The sequence below is a fragment of the Giraffa tippelskirchi genome, chromosome 2, assembly GCF_054371585.1.
Source record: "Giraffa tippelskirchi isolate mGirTip1 chromosome 2, T2T-mGirTip1v1.2.pri, whole genome shotgun sequence".
Taxonomy (NCBI): Eukaryota; Metazoa; Chordata; class Mammalia; order Artiodactyla; family Giraffidae; genus Giraffa; species Giraffa tippelskirchi.
In genome coordinates this window covers 237,495,174-237,518,799 of record NC_137276.1, presented here as the reverse complement: position 1 = coordinate 237,518,799, position 23,626 = coordinate 237,495,174, and the positions used below count along the sequence as shown (strand labels likewise).

General features: G+C 43.6%; 1 protein-coding gene across 1 annotated transcript in view; it reads right to left on the bottom strand.

Moving 5' to 3' along the window:
- KCNH8 (potassium voltage-gated channel subfamily H member 8) overlaps positions 1 to 23,626 on the bottom strand; it is a 444,159-nt gene that overhangs the window by 32,231 nt on the left and 388,302 nt on the right. The window contains exons 12-15 of the mRNA XM_081573380.1: positions 12,844 to 12,882; positions 9,156 to 9,508; positions 6,900 to 7,006; positions 4,471 to 4,547 (exon numbers count right to left, since the gene is read on the bottom strand). Of these exons, the coding sequence (XP_081429506.1) occupies positions 4,471 to 4,547; positions 6,900 to 7,006; positions 9,156 to 9,508; positions 12,844 to 12,882 (576 nt within the window). The remainder of the gene's footprint in view (positions 1 to 4,470; positions 4,548 to 6,899; positions 7,007 to 9,155; positions 9,509 to 12,843; positions 12,883 to 23,626) is intronic.

Genomic DNA, 23,626 nt, shown 5'->3' with positions numbered 1-23,626 from the left:
AGCGCTGTAGCCAAGCTGCGCTCCGCTAAGGATGATTTAACAAGTCACCACATTTTCTCACTTTGCGAATGAAGATTTGACTGTGGTCATCTTTCTGTTAAGTTTGGCAGGCTATTTTCTGCCCAGTTTTACCATCACTCTGCTGTTTATATGTTTAGTGTAATGTCAAGTAACGGTCAAGCATTATTAACTGGCATACGGGCCCTCTTTGCCCTTCAGTCTATAAGTGTTACAGAGAAGCGTTCTTTACAGTAAATCAGTGACACCATTACCTCAAGCTGTTTAGCTAAAGTAAGATGCATTGAAATGTAAATTTTTTTTGCCCTATCATTTTCGATACTAATTTGATAGTGAGCATCTTCATAACAAAAGGAAATCTCAGGTGAAAGCAGTAATTTTCATAATCAAGTATGTTTCCCTTCATTCATTTCATTTTATTCCATCAGCATTGACGAATTCTGCTATCACTCTGCATGGGGCACTGCTGGGTAGCGTGGGGGTCTAACTTGAGTCACATTTGTTGACTAGAAGCATGACGTTGCATGAGGAAGGAATGTCCATTTGCCCACTTATTAAAAGAAGACATCTTGTTCGGTGCTTTACATAGAGTATGAAGTCCTTACAACACTCCTCTGTGACAGATTTTATTATTAATATTTAATAGATGAAAGATCTGAACGTAGCGAAGGTGAACACTTTGCTGAAGTCACAGAGCTAGTTCATGAATAGGGATCTAGATACCAGTCTTGCTCCAAACTTTCCCCCTTTCTCTCTGTTGTGTTTGGTGTGTTACCCTGCTGGGGTGGGGCACGCAGCTTCTCTTGGTAGACCTGGCCGTGGAGTCTTCCTGGGTCACCCAGATTTCAGAGACGAGGAAGCCCTCTGAGCCTTCCCTACAAACCTTTCCAGAAGTGGAGTGTTCGACTGACACAGTCCCTGCCACCCACCAGGATGTTTTGTTGTTATTTTTAAACAATTTTCTTAGCATGTCACCGTTTCACCGCTGCAAAACAATGACAACGTTTTCAAAAGCACTCAAACAGCAGCAGCTGTCCTACATTTCCTAAGCTCTCTAAACGGTTCTGTGAATGTAGGTTATTACCAACAGTTTTTCTTTCCTTATTTTAGTGCTGTATTTAGTCAGTTGGTTATGAACTCTACACATCAATGCACGATTTCTTTATATCTTAAATGTTTGAGCAAGTATCAGAATGGGGATTGCACAGTGCCCTCCGGGTTAACACAGTGTCAAATATGCCTCACCTAGCTGCCGTGTATGGGGTCGCACAGAGTCGGACACAACTGAAGCGACTTAGTAGCAGCAGCAGCAGCATATTAACGGAGTCCCCTTTGGGTTGCAGAGTTATTGTCATCCAGTGCCTCCTACATTTATTATTAATTCTTCTCCTGCTTATTCCTAGCCAAAAGAATAGAATAAAGAAAGAATAAAGCAATCAAATGATCACATATGTGAGTAGCAAGAAGTAGGTGAAACAGAAAAATTAGTCTTGGCCTTTGAAGGACAGAATTTTTTTTTTCTTTTGGCTACATAAACATCACTTTGTAGAAGCTATGGGGAAAAGACGAGTAGGAGGTGAGAAGGGGGTAACTTTGCAGTTTGAAGTCAGTTCGTATTTTAATCCTGTCTGTCTTAGTGAGTTTTAATGCACTACCTAAAGGGTCAAGCGGAGAAGGCAATGGCACCCCACTCCAGTACTCTTGTCTGGAAAATCCCATGGACGGAGGAGCCTGGTAGGCTACAGTCCATGGGGTCGCTAAGAGTCGGACACGACTGAGTGACTTCACTTTCACTTTTCCCTTTCATGCACTGGAGAAGGAAATGGCAACCCACTCCAGTGTTCTTGCCTGGAGAATCCTAGGGACGGGGGAGCCTGGTGGGCTGCCGTCTATGGGGTCGCACAGAGTCGGACACGACTGAAGCGACTTAGCAGCAGCAAAGGGTCAAGATTATGTACAAATTAAATTATGTGTGAAAAATAAGATCTTTTTTACTTATGCTTCAACTATGAAGAAATCAGATATTTTCAACTAAGGAAAAACTAATTCTTTAGGGAAGGAATAATCGGACCACTGACACTTATCTTGCCCTTTTTACTTCAATATATGACAAGATAACAAGATTTATGTCATTTCACTAGAAAAGCAGTCATGAATGCAGAATCACACAGGGTAAACATTGTGTTTTCCAAGTGGTTATCTGTTTTAATGCATCTATCACTGACTCACATTCTGAATGGAAAGGCATATAGTGTACGGATTTTCAGCTGTAACTTGGAAAAATCATCAACATTCCAAAAAGTGAAGATACACATTGTTTCCCCAAACTAATCACTAACTTCTGTAGCTGAGCTAAGATATTGGTCAACCCATTCTTACAGACACTAGATAATCTCCTCAAATGTGAGAGAAAATAATTCAGATGGGTGATTTTATCGGATGACAGTATCTTAAAAGGAAATTGTTCCATAAAAAGTTGATGTCCAAACAAACAAACAAAAAACCCCACCAATCAAAAAAGCTCCACAACAATAGAAAGAAAGAAAGTGAAGTTGCTCAGTCGTGTCTGACTCTTTGCGACCGCATGGGCTGTAGCCTACCAAGCTCCTCCGTCCATGGAATTCTCCAGGCCTGAATACTGGAGTGGGCTGCTATTTCCTTCTCCAGGGGATCTTCCCAACCCAGGGAATGAACTAGGGTCTCCCACATTGCAGGTAGACTCTTTACCAGCTGAGCCATCAGTGCTCTTAAACCAAACACACACACACACATACACACACACACACACACACACAAGTTGATGTCTAGGTCTCCAACAGAGGGTTTAGTTCATTTTGTTTTGGTCTTTTGGTGTATTTTCAATAAGAGATTTTCTGAGTTATCCTGCATACAGACAAGTCCTTGTAGTTCAAGGAGTTCCAATACAGTTAGTGTTTCTGTTCCTAACTTGTTAGTCTGCACTTTGGCCTCTTCCTTCTTGTTGGCAACAATCTCACTTCCAGAGACCGCAGACTCAGGGGAGAGAGCAGTAAGACACCCATCTTCCCCGAGCTGATGGAACACAGGGGAGCAGAAACTTTTGGACGTTATGACAAGATGCCCAGTTTTCCATTGTTACAGAAAACTGGAAGCCAGTTGCGTTTGTATGAATTTCATTTTTCTCAGATCCCATCGACATCATCAGTTGGCTACATTTTCTGCCAAGATCTCGTCAGAGAATCTACCACTTAAGCCCTATTACCCCATCTGTGCCTGCTCATGGTACTTGACCTGGGTCTACCCTGAAGGTCGTCACACACAGCTGGGTGTTCCTGCATTTTCCCATCTGAAGGACCTTTCTAGTCTCTCCTGCAGCTAAGCCTGCAGGTAACCCCTCAGAAGCCATCTTCTCTCTTGACTCATGGAAGAACAACTCCGAGCAGCCCGCGAGCTCCCAGCGCCCTACCCCAGCAGAATGGGGCCCCAGCTGCCTACAGAGTCAGTCACCTCATCACCACACCCTGATTCACTTGCCTTCCTTTCTTTCTGTCTTATTCTCCTGCTCCCTCCTCTTGCTTCCCAGATCACCTCCCAGAGAAAGTATTTGCATCCAGATCATTGTCTCAAAATCTTTTTTTAAAATTAATTATATTGGGGGGCACCCAAATGAAGAGAGTGATTCAGAAATAACCTTCTTTTTTTATATGAAATATCCAGAAAAGACAAACTTACAGAAACAGAAAGTAGACACTGGATATGGGAACAGGAATTAATCATGAATGGGTGTATGAGATCTTGTCAGGATGATAAAAATATTCTAAAACTCACATGAGCATGGTTGAACCACTCAATAAAGCTACTAAAAATTATCAAATTGTACTCATTTGAAATGAGTGCCTTTTATGAGATGTACAATATACCTCAATAAAATTGTTTGTAAAATTACCTTATTTTATAGAAAGAGATGGTAAGATTTAGAGAGCTAAAGTGCTCAAAGTTATACAGCAAATGCAGTCTAGAGAAAAGAACAGTTTCAGGCCACTGGATTACTCTGATTCTTTCCTTTTGATTCATCTCTGGATGAATGATCTTGCTTTAAGTCGTTAAAAATTAAAGTATAAAGTGAAAAAGCACCAATGAAACCAAATATCAACACATTTATGACATTAATTAGAGAAATTAGCACCTAGTGCTTCTTGTATATTAAATGATTTAGCTAGATGATCTCATTTAACTTCACAAATGGGCCATAAGGTAGGTATAACTGCTATCTCCTTGTTACACATGGCAAGACAGCTTGAGGGAAGTTAAGTAACTGATACTCACATCCGGTTGAGTGGGAATTCATCCACATTTGTCGCTAGCCACCAGAGCGTATGTTTGCCATGACTATATTACGCTGCTGCTGCTGGTGACTGGGATTTCTAGCCCCTCACCACTCCAGCCTGACCAGAGAAAGGCAAAGCTCCATACCTCACTGTTGAGTCTGTTTATCTGCTGCTTGGTCTCCTCCGCTTTGATAAAGAGAACAGCAGCTCCGATCTCTGGGTCTGGAAAGTGACACACACAGAATGAGTCCTTTAGGGATCGCCTCATGTTTGAGGGCTGGGGGACCTGGAGCAGGGAAGGAAGCTCAGCTCCCTTCCTGAGACGCACAGGCCGTCAGTCTGTCTCCCAAGTGTGCCTCGGGATGGCACCTGATGGGCTCTTTGGAGCTGGGCGCGCAGCATGGCGGGGACTGTGACCCACTTACTGGGCGTGTCCAGGCCAACTGCCCCGTCTCCTCGACACCATCGCGACCACGTGGCCCAGATGGCACATGTTCTCTCCTTTGACTGTCTGCCAAAAATACATCGCAGCCAGTGGCCTCCAAGCCATGGAAAAGCAGCGTTCTTTTCCTCCTCTCTTTCCTTTTCAAATTTTGATTCCTGGGTCCATGAGACCATTTTCTTCCCACCTCTATTAAAGGTGCTCCTCTCCACTGCAGACTTCTGTCTCCTCTGTGCACTAAAAGGTAACTTCTCCCGTTTCCTGGTTCTCTCATCTCCACCTTTTCTCTACCGTACTTTTACAAAGCTATTCATATCTGTTAGGAGCAGAAGGACAGATGAGTCACTGCTAGCTAGAGTGGAAAGGATTTGATATATAGAGACATCTATACCTGTACTATCTGTCAGTATAAATATCCTGATAGGACTATCTTCATATCCTAATTCTGGTCAACTAAGCATAGAGACATTGTTTGCGGGAGAAAAGAAGTTGTTCAAAACAATCTGAAGTGGCAGAGTAGTAAAAGCTCCTTTTACAGAGACATTTTGCAAAGTTAGTCTATTCATTCAATGAATAATATGGGATAACTGACAGTAGGCTAGACCTCCTTTAAAGGTGAGGTGAAGTGAAAGTTGCTCATCCGTGTCTGACTCTTTGTGACCCCACGGACTATAGAGTCCATGGATTTCTCCAGGCCAGAATACTGGAGTGGGTAGCCTTTCCCTTCTCCAGGGGATCTTCCCAACCCAGGGATCAAACTCAGGTCTCCTGTATTGCAGGCGAATTCTTTACCAGCTGAGCCACCAGGGAAGCCCAAGAATACTGGAGTGGGTAGCCTATTCCTTCTCCAGGGGATCTTCCCAACCCAGGAATTGAACTGGGGTCTCCTGCACTGCAGGTGGATTCTTTGCCAACTGAGCTATCAGGGAAGCTCCCCTTTAGAGGAGACAGAAATAAAGAAAATATGTTGACCCTCATGGAGCTTTGAGTCTAGCAGAGAAAAGAGACATTCAAAAAGCAATTATGCGATAAGTTTGAACTTCATACTAAAGGCAATGGGAGTCCATCTCAGGATTTTACGCATAGGAATAAAATAATAAGGATAGCTTTGTATTTTTTTTAAATAGTCCACTCTGTATGGAGAACAGAGTGAAAGTAGAAAAGAGACTTTGGTAACAATGCAGGCAAGAGATGAACGATGCAAGGAAAGGGGAGTGGCAGAAAGGACAGAAAGTCTCGGACAGAAATGAGAGACATGTAGGAGATGGCCAAGAATGCTTGTTGCTTGAGCGGGTAAGTGTCAGCTGGATGCTGGGAAGGGAGAAGAGGAGGGTGGAAGGCGGCGGGACCGGGATTATCAGGCGGGTGGTCACGGTAATGTCCTGTGACCCAACAAGAGAACTCCCGGGTGGGAGCCGCCACCAGCTGCCACAGCAAAGACTCACACCTGTTTGACCAGAACTATAACTTCTGCGCCTCTTGCTCCAAGCAGAGAGGTGTCAGCACGTGACGGTCCGTTACTTGAATGCATGAGAACTGCTGACTGCCATCGGCATTCCTCGCCTCACCGTCCCTACCCCACGGTCATCCTACTGGGGGTCTCATCCTCCCGTCTCCCCAGGAGATGGTGGGTGCCTGGAAGAGCTGCTGACTGAGGCAGAAGACTGGCATTCTACCAAATGATGGAGACACACCCCAGGACTGCCCATTCTGAAGTCTTTCTTGGGCTTGGCTTTGTCCATGGAAGGATGTGCTCATTAGCAGGAAAGCCTGATGCAAGGATACCAGAGCCAGGTGGGAAGGGGAGGAGGGAGCTGGCAGGGGGCTGCTGGCCTTAAACCTCGTGACTGGTGGTGGCTGCCTGTGTTCAGGGGAGTCGGACCACAAAGAAGGCTGAGTCCCGAAGAACTGATGCTTTCAAGCTGTGGTGCTGGAAAAGACTCTTGAGAGTCCCTTGGACTGCGAGGAGATCAAACCAGTCCATCCTAAAGGAAATCAGCCCTGAACATTCATTGGAAGGACTGATGCTGAAGCTGAAACTCCAATACTTTGGCCACCTGATGTGAAGAGCCAGATATTACAAGTTACAAAGAAACATCACCCCTTGAGAGAAGACTAAATATAGAGCTTACCTCCAAGAGGAGGAGAAATTCTGGACTCCGGTCTGATTCGTTCAGAGCCAAAGTCAAAAGTCTGGCTTTCTTCACTGCTGTTTCCATCTTCAATTCCATCAACAATCCTGTTTAAGATAATGAGGATTGGCTAGTTGTGCATTTATGTTCATGGGTCACAGCTACTTCTAGAAGAGTTAAAAAATCTTGTGTTAAATTTCTAAATTCTAGACACTCTAGAGCTGTGCTAACCAACATGGTAGCCATTAGCCTTATACATCCATTGAGCGCCTAAAATGTGAAAATGAGATGTGCTGTAAGTATAAAACACACACTGGATTTTGAAGATTTTAGTAAAAACATAATGTTATTTAATCAGTAATTTTTTATACCGTTTACATTTCAAATGCTAATATTTGAGGCATCTCAAATCAAATAAAACATATCATTAAATTATTATTAAATAATTTCACATGTGTGCCTATGTGTGTTTACTTTTCAAAGATGTGGCTACTGGAATGTTTAGAATTACTTGAGTGTCTCACAATTTTATCTCATGTTATATTTCTATCGAACAGCAATTCTATAGATCTTAGATTCTTATTTATTCTCAGATTCAAAACCTTAGCTACAGAAGTCCTCTTATCTAAATTAATGTTAACTTACTGTTCTATCCAGAATTAAAGAGTTTTAACCTAACGATAACTTTACTCGAGACTTAGATGAGACTCTGAAGTGACAGGAGAAGAATTGTATTTAAATGAGTGCTAGGGCTCGAGCTAATCTTCTTTCCTTGGTTAATATCTAAACCACTCGTAATTTTTTAAAAAAAGATGAATTTATTGTAGCAAATGTAAACATACAATCAAAATCTCAAAAGAAAAATCATCGGTCATACACTACTACCATTAACATTTTGCCATGTTCTCAAAATCTTTCTCTGTATATAAAGTAAAACATTTTTTTCATAAGGGTAGAATCAGTTGTACATGAACCTTTATTTTCCAGCTCTGATACATTTCCCCCCTATTTAAAATTTATTATTTTTTCATTTTAGAGAAACTTGAGGAAGAACAGTTAAGCTGAGTTTTCAAACTGCCATCTCCAACTGAATTCCTGAACGTTTAATATCCATCTACTTTTCACTAAGCCTGCTTTGCTTATTTTTTCCTTACTATTTTCTCTAAATGGATAAATTGTATTCTTCAAGTGAGTAACCAACATATAGTATATCAAAAAGATCTCTTGCCTTATAAACAGAAAAACAGACTTTGAATCTATATTTCAGAACTCAAATTTCTGAAATTTTAGACAAACTATTTAACCTTCAAAATACACTTCTTATAAGTTTATAGCCAAGGTAATACGAACTACTTTATAAGATTCCTGAAAAGACTAACCATCACAGTAAATGCAAAATTACCCAGCTGAGTATCTGGGAATAGAAGTCATTCAATATGTTTTTTCTTACGTCTATTTTTTCATTAGCTGCTATGCCCCAGAGTCTACCCCTCTCACATTTTCTGAGTCAGGAATTTTTACTGTCTCAATCATCTTTAGTGGATCCTGAAGTGAATATTTTAGATTAAACACAGAACCATCCCATGTTACCTACTGAAGAGGCTGGAAGTAAAGCCAGGCTTCAGTTACCACAACAGAGCAGCAGATCCTGCGGGAGAGGAGGACCCGCACCGCATCTTCGGTAGCATTGCCACTGACCGCCCTGGGAAACTTTTGGTGAAGTTTCAGATATGGAGGGATAATGATAGAAACTTCATTTCCTCGGTTTCATTTTTATTAGAAATTTATAAGTTATAAATTACAATGTAGAAATATACATCTATAAAAGCATATGCACAGTTGGAGCTTCCCAGATGGCTCACTGGCGGATTGGCTCAATGCACCCGCCAATGCAGCAGTCACAGGAGAGGTGGGTTCAGTCCCTGCGTTGGGAAGATCCCCTGGAGGAGGAGATGGCAGCCCGCTCCAGCATATAAAAGTAGGTAGAGCTAAATGAATAAATGGAGAAGAGAAGGAAGTGGGAACATTTAATAGACCCTTTTGAGAATATGACTAACATGGTTTATTCTCATTCTGCCCACACTTCACTACTGAGTCAAAACTTGCACAGAAAAATTGAGGAAAGCTGAAGCCTCTAGGCGTGGAACCTGCGTGGCAGAAAGGTCCAGAAGGCTGGCTGATTTTCTAACCAGGTGCTAGTGGGAGGCAAAGCAGCCACCTCCACCGCGGGAAGGATTCTGCGAGGGAAGCTCTTACCTGGGACTGAGGTCTGGGGGTCCAGCATTGTTCAAAGTTGAAAGCTGCAATTTCAAGTTCTTCTCTTTTCTTTTGCCATGGTTTGGGGCATCCGTCTCCTGTTTGGTTTTGGGGGAGTTTGAACTGGAGACTCGGATAGGTGAGTGAAACGGCACGGTCCCCGAGGCCAGTTGCTTCAAGCTTAAGCCGAGGTAGCTCTTACCGCCTCCAGGCCTCTTGCCGCGAGAAGAGGAGGGTCCCCCGGTGTAGATGGGAGACAGGGAGGCCGTCTCCTCCGCCTCGTCCTCCTGCTCCTCGTCTTCCACGATGGACGGCAGTCTCTTCTTGATGCTGCCATTTCCCTTGGGCTCCGACTGCACCAGAGGATGACACGGGTGAGTACAGACGCGCAGAGCTTTTCAGAGGCGCGGCTCATTCACCAGTGACTCCCATCTGAACAGCCAGCTCCCCAGGAGACTTAACAATGGAAGACTTCACAGACTTGGCCTTTACTTATTCAGGTGTTCAAAGTCTCCCGATTTCTGACCTCTGCTAGGGTTATTCTCTCTGCTTTCCTGGTTTTTGTTTGGTCTTTTAAACCTTTTTAGTGGGAGCTCTGCGAAAGGTGCATTTTACCAGGTTTGCATCGGGCTTTTCATCAGCCTGTCATCTATAATAGTATATGATGGCACACTTTTAGGAATAAGACATTTTCAATTTTACTGAGAAGTCTTGGGCCTTGGTAGTTTAATTAACTAATTAATTTCATGGATCTTTATCATTTTATTTTATTGAATTATGGTTGATATTATATAAAATTCTATCATGTAATTCACAGATATATAATATGATTCACAATTTTTATGGGCTATACTCCACTTACAGTTACTATAAAGTATTGGCTATATTCCTCATGTTGTACAACACACCCTGTAGCTTACTTTATACCCAATAGTCTGCACCCCAGCTCTCCCACCCTGGTGTTGCCCCCCGCCCCTGGTAACCAACACTTCATTCTCTGTGTCTGTGAGTCTGCTTCTTTTGGGTTATAGTCATTAGTCTGTTGTATTTTTTAGATACTTCCACGTGTAAATGATCTCATGCAGTTTTTGTCTTTTTTCTGTCTGACTGATTTCACTTAGCATAATTGGGCCTTGATATTGAGAAGGAAATGGCAACCCACTCCAGTGTTCTTGCCTGGAGAATCCCAGGGACAGGGGAGCCTGGTGGGCTGCCGTCTATGGGGTCGCACAGAATCGGACACGACTGAAGCGACTTAGCAGCAGCATTTTAAAGCTACAGGGTCCTCAGTGGAACTTCATGTGGAGATCAACCAGCAAAATTACATTATCATGGAGAATAAAGCTTTTTCCTATTTTGTATCATAGATGGAAGAAGATGAGAAGTTTCCTTGATTCTCCTGGTTCCCACAAGTCAGGTGGTGGGAAATACAGAAAATGCTGTGATCTGCTCCCTGTAAAGGGCTTTGGGAAAGGAAGGAGCTGGTCTTGCCAAATCCTATGTAGAGTCCTTGCTTGGGGGCCATTCAGCCTCGCAGGCTGAGAAGAAGCGAGGGAGAGCATGGCAAGGACAGAGGAGGTGATGACGAAGGGGCAGGCAGACCAGAATGCCAAGGCGAAGCTGGTGGCGTCAGCAGAGCTGCTGGAAGAGTCTGTGCTTCTTGTTCTGCCCCAGACATGGCTTCCCTACTCCAAAGGGTCTGTTCTTTGTCCTATGCCTCAGTTTCTTTTATACTTTCTTATCAACAATTTCTAATAAAAATAAAGTGAACAGTAAATATCTAAGAGCACTATTCAAATGTCATGAGCTGTCATGACAGCTCATGACAGCCCCTGGAGAAGGAAATGGCAAACCACTCCAGTATTCTTGCCTTGGAGAATCCCAAATGAATTTGAATCTATAGTGACTGACAGGCCCATTCAGGGGAAGCCATAGCTTTTATAAGTGAAACGATCAGTTCACTTAGGAAGATTTTTTTGTGTATTTTAATTTCATGGGTCAAAATTTCTTGAAGAAAGGGAAAGACTTATCTTTCCAACTAGATGCAAATATTTTAATTAATGTAATGCCTTTAGTTCTTTATTCAATGTGCTTAGTTGCTCAGATTTGTCCAACTTTTTGAGACTCCATGGACTGTAGCCCGCCAGGCTCCTCTGTCCATGGAATTCTCCAGGCAAGAATACTGGAGTGGGTTGCCACTTCCTTCACCAGTAATGTGCTTAATTAAATGCTTGCCCTTGTGATGATGAGGATGATCATGAAGAAAATGGAAAAAAATATTTACATTAGGGCAGGTCCTACAGATAGTATTGGGATATTTTACACAATCCCCACTTATTTCTTAAAGAACTCTTAGCAATGCACCTTGCCCAAAGATCACTTTTTCCACATTCCCTTGCCATGTGGTTTTGCCAGGAGGCCAAATTCTGGGATGATAGTGCATAAGTGGACCAGTTATAAGGACATTTTAGGAAGGATCCTGGAATAAGGGGAGCTTCTATCTTGCTCTTTCACATTTATTTAGTTTCTAGTCTGGAACACTGATGAAATGAATGGATCTCCAGCAGCCATCTGAGAGAATGAGGAGATCTTGAAGAAGGAAGGCATGCGTTGAGGATCGTGCAGCAAGAAAGAACTCTCTAGACCCAACTGACACTGTCATATTGCCCACCTCTGGCCTAATCCATGAGAGACAAATAAATATGTGTTTTATTAAAACCCCTGTTATTCTAGTGACTTTGATACTGCAAATGAGCTTCAGCCTTAATTATACAGAAATTTTCTTTGAAAGTTAAGGGTGGTGTATTCTTGGAAGGGATGCTCATTTTCAGAGTACTGTGGAGGGGACAAGAATTCAAATTGGAAAATCTAAAAGAAGGCTAAATTTCTCTTCATAAGAAGGAGAATGTAGGAAAGATCTGGCAGAAAAGAGGTACCGTGATGAGGAAAGGATGCCTGTTGAGAAGGGTTTCCATGTAAGGACAGTTTTACTAGTTCCTGAGGAGGGGTTTTGAAGAGAAGGGAGAGGAAAGACGGTGCCAGAGAGAAACGTGGTTGACAGCGCTGAGATGTTTCAAGAGTTTTAAAAATCATTCTCAATAGTAGCTCAGTCTGCTCCCCACTTCCAACCCTCTTCAGTCCAGCACCAACATCTTTGTAAAGTGTGATGCGACTGGATTTGTTTGTGTGCCTCTGCGTGCAGGTGTCTGTGTGTGTGTGTGTGTGTGTGTGAAAACTGGGGGGCTCTGCTTCATGAAGAGAACAGGGCAAGAAAAGGCGCCTTTTACAGGGTTCCTGTCACAGGATGATGGGCAATAAAAGTATAGGTTATAAATCTGACAAACCGCTGTTTTTGGGGAAAGTTTCCCGTGAAATTGGAGGGTTCTTAAAAGTGGAGACTGACCTACAAGCTCAGTTCTACTAAGATGAACAATTCAGGACTTTGCTCTTTTGAGTAGCTTTGGATGACAAACTACTTTTTAACAATACCAATAAGGCCCATAAAAAGATTTATGAGTTTCCATCTTTCTCTTCCCAAACACAGGCAAGTCAATTACCACATCTCTCACTGGGAAGTGTTTTAGGGGAAGTCAAAGGTGAATACATAAAATCTTTAAGGGGAAAACAGATTTGTTGGAAATCCCACAAATTTTAGATAAATATTTTGCTCTTTGGCAAAAAGCCATACCTGAGAGACTGTCGATTTGTTTGATAATCTTGATATCACCTGAAAGAACAAACAAACAGAAGTTGTAACAATCATTTACACCCAGTGAGACAAGCCTGGGACCTGGGACCCTTTGCGGCTGTGTTTGCATCTGGACACACCTCGCCTCAGGCAGCAAAATACAAAGAAACTATAAGGAACTAAAAATAAACGTGCAGTTGGGGCTAACTGTGGACAACAAGATTAAAAAAGACCAAAACAAGACAAAACAAAACCCAACTGCCACTTCCGAAGAGCCAGGAGCAAAAGCAGGGGTCAGGAGAGAAAGCAGGGTCCTGCGCCTGCCCCCTGCACTCAACACCACCTACGGGGTGGGCGGATCATCTAAGCTGCCCTCTGGCTCAAGCCCTGGACGCAGCCTCCCTTGCCTCATGTAAGGCCCAGCTTGCCCCCACCTTGGGGACTGAGCAAGGGAACCTCTTGTTTGTTCTTGGTCCTCTCTGTGCAGCAGGGGCCCCAGTAAAGACTTGCCTGAATTTCTTGTCTGGCCTTTTATCAATTTCTATTGATTAAGGAGGCCAAGAACCCTGGATAACATGGGTGGTTTGGGACTGGATAAAACATAGGAGACAGGGAGAGAGATGGAAGTTCAGAGGTGATGGGGTGATTGGCCCATGTGTGTGGGCCAGCAAAGAGAAACTACCGCCTGAAAGATGCTGGGAGCATCTCATGCATCCAGAAGAGGGAGCAGCAAATGGACTGGCTGGTATAGGACGCTCAGTCCAGGTCAGTTCAGTCGCTCAGTCGTGTCCAACTCTTTGTGACCCCATGAACCGCAGCACGCCAGGCCTCCCTGTCCATCACCAACTCCTGGAGTTTACCCAAACCCATGTCCATCGAGTCGGTGATGCCATCCAGGCATCTCACACTACAATTAAGGAAAACGTGGTCAAAACAATATACTCATTGGCTACATTTGCCAGCTGGGTGCTTTATTTGCTCTCCTTATGTTTTCCATCTCCCTTATTGCTCTTTCTTGCCCTTTTGCTAAATTATCTTATCTTCTATGATTTTCCTCTCTGGCTCTTGTGAAAACAGAAATCCGTGGAGCCGTTTCTTATTTAATGTCATGTCTATGTCTTTATTCACTTGCTCTTCTTTCTTAAATACAGGTGGCTGTACTGATTCCTTTATGTTCCATTTATTGTACTCTGCGGACTAGCATTGGAGAAGGGAATGGCCGCCCACCCCAGTGTTCTTGCCTGGAGAATCCCACGGACAAAGGAGCCTGGCGGGCTACAGTCCCTAGGGTTGCAAAGAGTCGGACACAACTGAGTGACTTAGCGTGTGGACTAGGATTAAGTTCACTACAGATCCTAATTTTCAATCTAATTGATTTTAAGATCCAATTGATTGTAAAAAAGAAAAAAATGCTGTCAAATGAATTGTGACATGCCACCAATTATGACAGATCCCAATTTCAGAGATGTTAAAATGTGAAACATAAAGGTGTAACATAGATTCAGTTAAGCTCAAAACACATCTTGCATAAAATCAAACTACGTCACTGTGGAGGAAGTACAAAGAAGCTCTGGAAATTATAACATATTTTGGAAATATGCTTCAGGTCTCATCCACATTGTTTTCTGCTCAAATATATTTCTCTCATTTTAAAGTGCTAATACATGCTATAAATTAACATAACTTTATTCACATGGAAAAAAACACGCAGTAGAAAATGATCTGCCCAGTGAGACATATCTGGGAGTTCTGTCACCTCCCTCACTGTGTTTTGTGGATGATTAGGGAGCTAGATCTGTTATTATTTATACAAATGCCAGCATCATTATTGCTGTGCAAATATATGTTTCATCAATGTTTAATTTTATCAAAGCAGTCAACCCATTCTACATCTGTTTAGTTGCCTAAATATGCATTCATCAGTAGCATTGTAGACATAAGTTTTGCAATAATTCCCTAAATGGTGACAAATAAAACGGCTGAATAATTAAAAATGTGAAAAGTAAAGCAAAATTACAGTGCTGTTGCACTATGGTAGACATAATACTGTGTTCTTAAAAAAGCTTTCCAGTTAGTTTGGATGAGAGGGAGAACATGCCAGGGGAGTCAGGAGTCCAAGACCTCCAGGTCAGAGACACTCCCTAAGGAGCAAGAGAAAGGTACCGGCCTGAGCCCCTTCTGATGTGAGTGTGACTCCCAGCCCGTGGTTCACTGCTAGGACGAGCTCCCTCGAGTCGCTGAGCCCCAGGACTGTTTCTATCTCAGCGCTTCTCGAACCTCTATGCGATACGAATCACCTAGAGACCCCGCTAAAATGCAGGTTCTGCCTCTGGGGTGGAGCCTGAGACTCTGCATTCCGATGAGTTCCAGATAATGTTGCTGTTGCTCACCCCTGGGGCACACTTTGAGTCAGTTCAGTTCAGTTCAGTCGCTCAGTCGTGTCCGACTCTTTGTGACCCCATGAACTGCAGCACGCCAGGCCTCTCTGTCCATCACCAACTCCTGGAGTCTACCCAAATCCATGTCCATTGAGTCAGTGATGCCATCCAACCATCTCATCCTCTGTCGTCCCCTTCTCCTCCTGCCCCCAATCCTTCCCAGCATCAGGGTCTTTTCCAATGAGTCAACTCTTCGCATGAGGTGGCCAAAGTATTGGAGTTTCAGCTTCAACATCAGTCCTTCCAATGAACACTCAGGATTGATCTCCTTTAGGAGATCACTACTCCTTTGAGTAGTGAGATCTTATAACCAATGTCACTGTTATTATCATCCTGTGTGTGTGTGCATGCTAAGTTGCTTCAGTCATGTCTGACTCTTTTCGACTCTATAGACCTATAGACTGTAGCCTGCCAGGCTCCTGTGTCCATAGGATGCTCCAGGGAAGAATACTGGAGTGGGTTTCCACTTCCTTCTCCAAGGGATCTTCCTAACCCAGGGATCAAACACACGTCTCTGATGTCTCCTGCACTGGCAGGCAGATTGTTTACCACTAGCGCCACCTGGGAAGCCCTATTACTGTCCTGTCGGCCATCATTCATTGAGTGTTCACTGCCATCAGCACTCGGGCACACACTCTTCAACCACGATATCCCACTTATTTTCACTGCAAATCCTATGAGGTCAGTGTTCATTATATAGCCAGCACTACTGTGCTAGGCTCTCTGAATAAACCATTTCATTCACATATATTATTAATGATGTGTATTTTAAAAAGAATGCTCTGATATATTCATGCTGTTGACTAAAATCAATGAAAGTGAAAGTGAAAGTCGCTCAGTCATGTCTGATTCTTTGGGACCCCGTGGACTAGAGAGTCCATGGAATTCTCCAGGCCAGAATACTGAAGTGGGCAGTCTTTCCCTTCTCCAGGGGATCTTCCCAACCCAGGAGTTGAACCCAGGTCTCCTGCATTGCAGGCGGCTTCTTTACCAGCTGAGCCACAAGGGAAGCCCCAAGAATACTCGAGTGGGTAGCCTTTCTCTTCTCCAGGGAAAGGCTAAGTCCCTTCCCGACTTAGGAATCAAACCGGGGTCTCCTGCATGGCAGGCAGATTCTTTGCCAACTGATCTATCAGAGAAGCCCTGATTAATATCAATATTTCATGCTAATTCAGATTCTGCCAAGTGTAGAGAATACTAGTTTAATGAAGACTCAGTATTTTAACTTGGAGGAGGAAATGACAACCCACTCCAGTATTCTTCCTGCTGAATTCCATGGACAAAGGAGCCTAGCAGGCTGTAGTCCACGGGGCTGTAAGGAGTTAGACATGACGGAGTGACTATCACACAGCATTTTAAAGCTAGAAGTAGCCCTACAGAGGCTCAGCTACGATGGTTTGTACACACGGCAGGTGACAGGATGTTCTGATTTGTACACACGGCAGGTGACAGGATGCTCTGAGAAGGGTTCCTTAAAAAATCAGGTTACAGAGACTCCAACCTGTCTCTTTCGGTTGGTGGCGGGTGGGTGTGGGGCCAGATCTCACGGTCAGGTTTGAAACCGCTGAGTTAGTCCAACTCCCTAATTAGAGATGTGGAAACAGTGGCCCGGAAACATGAAAACACTTGCCCAATTCACGTAACAAGTTAATGGTAGAACTTTTCCACCAGGCGCCGTGCCTCCTGATCCTCAGTGACCTTCCCCCGAACCGTGAGTCTTCTCAGGTACCTGCTCTAGCAGTTAATGCTGTTTCTCGGGCTGAAAGACAGAGTGTCTGATGTACCACGGAATTTAATCTGGTTTGAGGGTTGTCACAAAGTAGACCCCCCAAAACTCATGATGCTAAATTATCCAAGTATCTTGTTAACCAGATCTTTTAGGAAGGATCTTTTAGGAAACAGAGTCACAGATCTTTTAGGAAACTGGTTGAATTCTAGGCATTCTTTCCCCAGTGGGGATGGATGGGAGAAACACAGCTATGACCTTTGGATGAAAAATGTTTATTGATCCCATTTTCTTGCTCTGGTAACTAGAGGACTCAACAGTTTTGAAAGTTTTGAGGAAGGCAGCTATCGAATTTTGAGTCACTCCCACATGGAGTTTTTATACCTTTTAGACAATGAGAAGAATTGTTGGTGATCTCTAATGGGAGTGATTAGGAAAAAAAAAAAGACCAAGGTGATAGAGGTTGGAAAGATAAAAGGGAAGTAAGTCAGACACAGTTCAGTTCAGTTCAGTCGCTCAGTTGTGTCCGACTCTTTGGGACCCCATGAACCGCAGCACACCAGGCCTCCCCGTCCATCACCAACTCCTGGAGTCCACCCAAACCCATGTCCATCGAGCCGGTGAGGCCATCCAGCCATCTCATCCTCCGTAGTCCCCTTCTCCTCCTGCCCCCAAGTCAGACAGAAGAGAAGGAAACAGAGCTGTTGCAATAAGGGTGTGAGAGAGCTCGGGGAGGCTCCGGTCCTCAGGCTGTGCCCCTCGGTCCACGAGGGTGGAAGAAGCGTGGCGAGGGCAGAAGGACGGGGCCCTGGCCTCACAGAGGCTTTAAGCAGAAGGAAGGCTCATCTGTGCCCCCTTTGTTTTGATTCCACGAATAAGTGAGATTGGGACTGACATATACACACTACTACATATATAACAGATAACTAATAAATACCTATCGTACAGCACAGGGAACAATACTCGATACTCTGTAATGACCTATATGTGAAAAAGAACTAAAAAGAGAGTCGATACATGTATATGTATAACTGATTCACTTTTCTGTACACCTGACGCTAACAACACTGTAAAACAACTATGCTCCAATAAAAACAAATTTAAAAAAGAAGTAAGGCTTCGTAACCTTGAAGACTGTGTAAGAAACTCTCTCAGCTCTGGTATATTGGTTTTCAAAGATTCTTCTCTTTTCCCCAGTCCTAACCATCTAAATTACTTGGTGAGTAATCTGGAAGCACACAGAGTAAGTCACAGAGTAATCTGTGAGTCCAGTGGGAGGGGGGAGCCTGCACGGTTACGCTGGAAAAATACTGCTCACATTCATGGGAGACCAGAGAGGAAAAATGGTCTCTTAGTCCTCAAGATTTGCTACAAAAATAGCGAAACAAATTCACAAATTTTTTAACTGCGTAAAAAAGGCCCCAAGTTCTACTGTTGAGATTGAATTGCAAACGGAAATCAAATATAGTAAAATTAATAGTAATTTTAGATGTGACACGTGCCATCACATTCCTTAATTCTGTCTCTTTTATTGAATGAAGACACTTTTATAAGGGCTTTCATAGGTTCATACCTGATCTTGGCCATTCAACTCATGTTTTTTCTTAAGTTCTAAAATTTTCTAATAGCAAATTTCCTGATATTAGGATTTTTGTGAATTCTTGTGGTTGGGAAGGGAGCTCTTTGGTTTCTTTCATCTCTTTCCCCATCCACTAAAATCCTGTTTTGTTCTGACAGATGGAGCTGTGACGTAAGGTGTGGGGCCCTGCCTTTCACAGGAGCTGAAGCGCACCCCCAGAAGGGACGTGTGTGATGAGGCATTATCAGTAACTTCTATCCCTCCAGGGCTTCTCAAGCGGTCACACCATGGAGAAAGTGACCACGATGGGGCAAGAAGGAAGCACATGCCGCTGGGACCAGCACCCAGACCCAGCGCTCCTGACGGCGGCCCGGGGGGAGGCGGGAAATCCATCCCATTGTCCGTCTGGTCCGCAGGCAGGACGGGTAGGCCCCTGTGTGTCTGCAAATATCGTCTCAACTACGGAATCTCATCAGCCCCAAAGCAGCTAACTGCTTAACGGGGAGAGAGATGCGAATTACAAGGCTCTCTCTTCAACTGACTCGTGATATTCTGTTTGTTATTAACGCCACATTGACCAAGTCATAGGGTAGATGGAAGGATCATATGCCCCCATTCAGAAAAGGGGGTTACCACCGCGTCTATCTGCTTTAGTGAACAGCAACGCTAACCAACACTGGTGATTGTTTGGGATAAATAACAGGTGAATGCGGGATGCTCACAAACAGCCCCACGGTTCGCATAGTTAAAAGTCCACTCTAGCAAAGTCATAAATACTTGTCAAATCAACAGCTCTCATTTTTGATCTGCTGCTTTCTCCTGTAGACTGAGCGGGGGTGCCCGCAGTGGTGAGCCACACCGACGGCGGGAGGCAGGTGTGAGGAATTAGAAACCTCCGGAGACGAACAGGCTTTGAATATGGGAGCACTCGTTTTCAACTCGGAGAAGGCGATGGCACCCCACTCCAGTCCTCTTGCCTGGAAAATCCCATGGATGGAAGAGCCCGGTAGGCTACAGTCCATGGGGTCGCTAAGAGTCAGACACGACTGAGCGACTTCACTTTCACTTTTCCCTTTCATGCCCTGGAGAAGGAAAGGCAACCCACTCCAGTGCTCTTGCCTGGAGAATCCCAGGGACGGTGGAGCCTGGTGGGCTGCCGTCTATGGGGTCGCACAGAGTTGGACACGACTGAAGCGACTTAGCAGCAGCAGCAGCATTTTCAACTCAACTCGTCTGAACAGTCACCACCATCTCATCTAAACAAGAGATATTTGAGGCTGGTCTAAAACTCTAAGTAGGTAATACAGTTTCTATTACGTTTTCTTTGCTTTTTATCTAACTTAGGAACAGAAATGAGATTTTAATGAAAAGACTAGTAGTTTTGACATTTCCCAATGTCACCCGGAGCCTTGAGGTCAAGACAGACTATTGAAACTTGGAGGCGTAGTCTCTTCCCCTGGGAACCGCTATCACTTCTGGTGTGGGATGCACAAGTCAAGTAATGCAGCCTTGAATCCAGCCTTGAATCCAGCTGCTTTCTGGCGGCTATAGACCTGGGGAATTGTTCCCTGAACCTGCAGCGTAGGAAGCACCACAAAAACTCTTCACTGATACATATTAGGGTGAAAGGTCTGTGTGTGGGGAATGCGACCCATTTAGGGGGTGCTACAGCGAAGCAGTCAAGAGCTGGAATTACTCAGTCTTGTCACTTATTAGCTACGCATCCCTGGGAAGCAGGTAATAGAACAGGTAATGCTGAGGTAACAGATAATGCGGTAGATTTCGATGGCTTAACAGAAATGGATTTTGTATCTCATTCTCCCTCTCAAAAGTGCTGATGAAAACTAAAGCTGTTTTGAGGATGTGTAAAGTTAACAAACCTTGGAGGCCCAGCTGGCCACATCTGACACAGTGTTACCTTGAAGAGAGATGCAGTACAGCAACCAAAAGTAACTACAAGATAATTCTGATCCTTTGCCCGTGTCGTTCAAGAGCCTTGGAGGTGACACAGTGATGAACTGCGGTGAGACCCCTGTAAAGTGACCCTCCTTGTCCGCTCCCTTAGTGACCACAGGGGTGCTCTCCACGGTCCCTCACTGAGGCTCTCCCCGGGTCCCTCTGTTCACCTCTGCTTCCTTCCGGCCATCATGTCCAGCGTCCCTGCAGGTTTCCTGGAGATGGAAGAAAGGGGCACCTCTGGCAGGGACGCTGGACATGATGGCCAGTCAAACATGACTGAGTGCCTAGGCATGGGACGTGTCCATTTCTTATCACTGCGATTTAATGATCCACAAAGAACCCTCCCCTAGAATTTATGGTGAAAAAGTCCTCACGTTGGTGCATTTGGTAAGTATTTGGCGTGGTGTCTGGCACAAAGCTAATTCCTGTTAATAAGTGGAAATTATATTATTATTGATAATTGGTTATGAAGAAAATGTTCTTTGAATTGAGGTAGTGAGAAATACGGCATTATTATCTAGATGATGCAGAGTTAAACATTCACAGAGATGGGTCTGTCCAACTTAAAAACTAATGTAGACATATAAAGACTTCTTAATAAGGAGGCTGCTAGACTTAAACACAAATATCTCCAAATTGCTCTCCTGTATTAATAGAAGAGCTGTCATCCCATGCGGCAAAAACACACTTTCCTTTGAACAGTACTGGATGGAACAGTTTATGAAAAGTAATAGCCTGACATTCTGTTCTTTTCTCGCTCAACCTCTTTATCAGCTTCATTTAAGTAAAATGAGGCGCTTTCAAATTGCCCACAAGCACGAATATAGTCAGTAAGACATTGAAATACGTACAAATTAAGTGGAGCACAATTTTAACTTCTTTGAATTCAAATATATGAATTACCTTTGGAATTAAAGAAAACCAAAAGATATCCCTTAACACTTATGTAAAAAGGATTATTTTGATATGTATTTCATATTATCCTAGAAAGAAAAAGAAAGGAAATACACACAATTGTGTGAAGAAAACTAATTAGAAATCTCTCAGCAATGACACATGTCTTTAAAGATTTCAGGTTCAAGGAGGTATGTACCAAATCAATGATTTGGGAGTTCAGCAGGCTAATCAATGCTAGAAGAATTTACACAGTTTAAACTCATTATGTGGAGCTGAAATTCCAGGCCCCCCAATGACCAGCTCCTGATTAGGGTACAATGGCTCCTGGTTAGCCTGTAAAACCAGCTACTATGTAATTGTAAGGAAACACAATAGCTGGTTTCATAAGATTTTCAGGATACATGCTGAGTACTCCGGTTCCAAACCAGGTCGGTGAACAAAGATGCTCAATTTGGAGTGAGGAATTTTTGCATCACAACTTGCAGTGGCACTTTTAAAGTGAGTAGGAAATGCCTGATTTGCTACCTAGGAAGCCCACCGCCAGTCACACACTGAAAAGCTGAAGATAGTGTTTGAGCCAGCGAACTGAAATGAGGCACTTTGTAAATCTGAACTGTGGCACCTCAGATAGTCTCACTCGGCCACAGAGAATAAGAAGGGGTCTGTCTATCTAGCAAATCATGGAAGCTCAGTCAATAAAACATCCACCTGCAATACAGGAAAACAGGGTTCAGTCCCTGGGTCGGGAAGCCCCCCTGGAGAAGGAAATGGCAACCCACTCCAGTATTCTTGCCTGGAAAATCCCATGGACAGAGGATCCAGGCAGGCTACAGTCCATGAGATTGCGTGGGTCGGATACAACTTAGAGATCAAACCACCACCATATAGGAAGGACCACAGTACTGGGGTCATAGGCAGCTTCTACATGACCAAATACACACATTTGTTTGGCATTCACATTTTTAATGAAATAAATCTTTGAAACCCAAGCAAGATGAATATCATTCATCACAGCATTCATACTTTTAGCAAATACTCGATAACAGGGCTTCCCTCATAGCTCAGTTGGTAGAGAATCTGCTTGCAATGCAGGAGACTCTGGTTAGATTCCTGGGTCGGGAAGATCCCCTGGAGAAGGGATAGGCTACCCACTCCAGTATTCTTGGGCTTCTCTTGTGGCTCAGCTGGTAAAGAAACTGCCTGCAATGCGGGAGACCTGGGTTCGATCCCTGGGTTGGGAAGATCCCCTGGATAAGGGAAAGGCTACCCACTCCAGTGTTCTGGCCTGGAGAATTCCATGGACTGTACAGTCCATGGGGTTGCAAAGAGTCAGACACGAGTGAGTGACTTTCGCTTTCACTTTCAATAACTTCTAGGTGAGGAAAGAGTCTCACAGGTAGGAGAAATGAGGCCAAGCTTCTAAAGTTAGGGTTTTCCCTACACTGTTTGTGGGAATGTAAACTGGTGCAGCCATTATGGAGAATAGTATGGAGGTTCCCTAAAAATCTAACAATAGAGTCACCATATAATCCAGTAATCCCACTCCTAGGCACATCCAGAGAAAACCACGATTCTAAAAGATACATGCCCTCCAATGCTCTCTGCCGCTCTGCGCACAATAGCTAAGACACGGAGGCAACACAAACATCCATCAACAGATGAATGGATTCAATGCAGCGCATGTATTCAATGGAATATTGCTCAGCCACTAAGACGAACGAAATGATGCCATTTGCACAACACAGATGGACCTAGAGATTGCAATGCTGAGTGAAGTAAGTCAGACGAAGATGAGTATCATATGACATAGTTTATATGTGGAATCTAAAAAATGCTACAAATGAACTCATTTACAAAACAGAAGTAGAGTCACAGAAAATAAACTTATGGTAACCAGAGGATTGAGGTAAGAGAGATCAACTGGAAGGTTGCGATTGACATATACATACTACTATAGACAAAATAGGTAACTAATAGAACCTGCTGAATAACATAGGGAAGTCTGCTCAGTATTCTGTAATGACCTATATGGGAAAAGAATCTAAAAAGAGTGGATATATGTCTATGTATAACTGATTCACTTTGCCGTGCAGCAGAAATGAACACAAATGTGAATCAAGTCACTCTAATAAAATTAATTTAAAAATAAAGTTAGGGTTTTGTTTTACAAAGGTGATGTGTGGA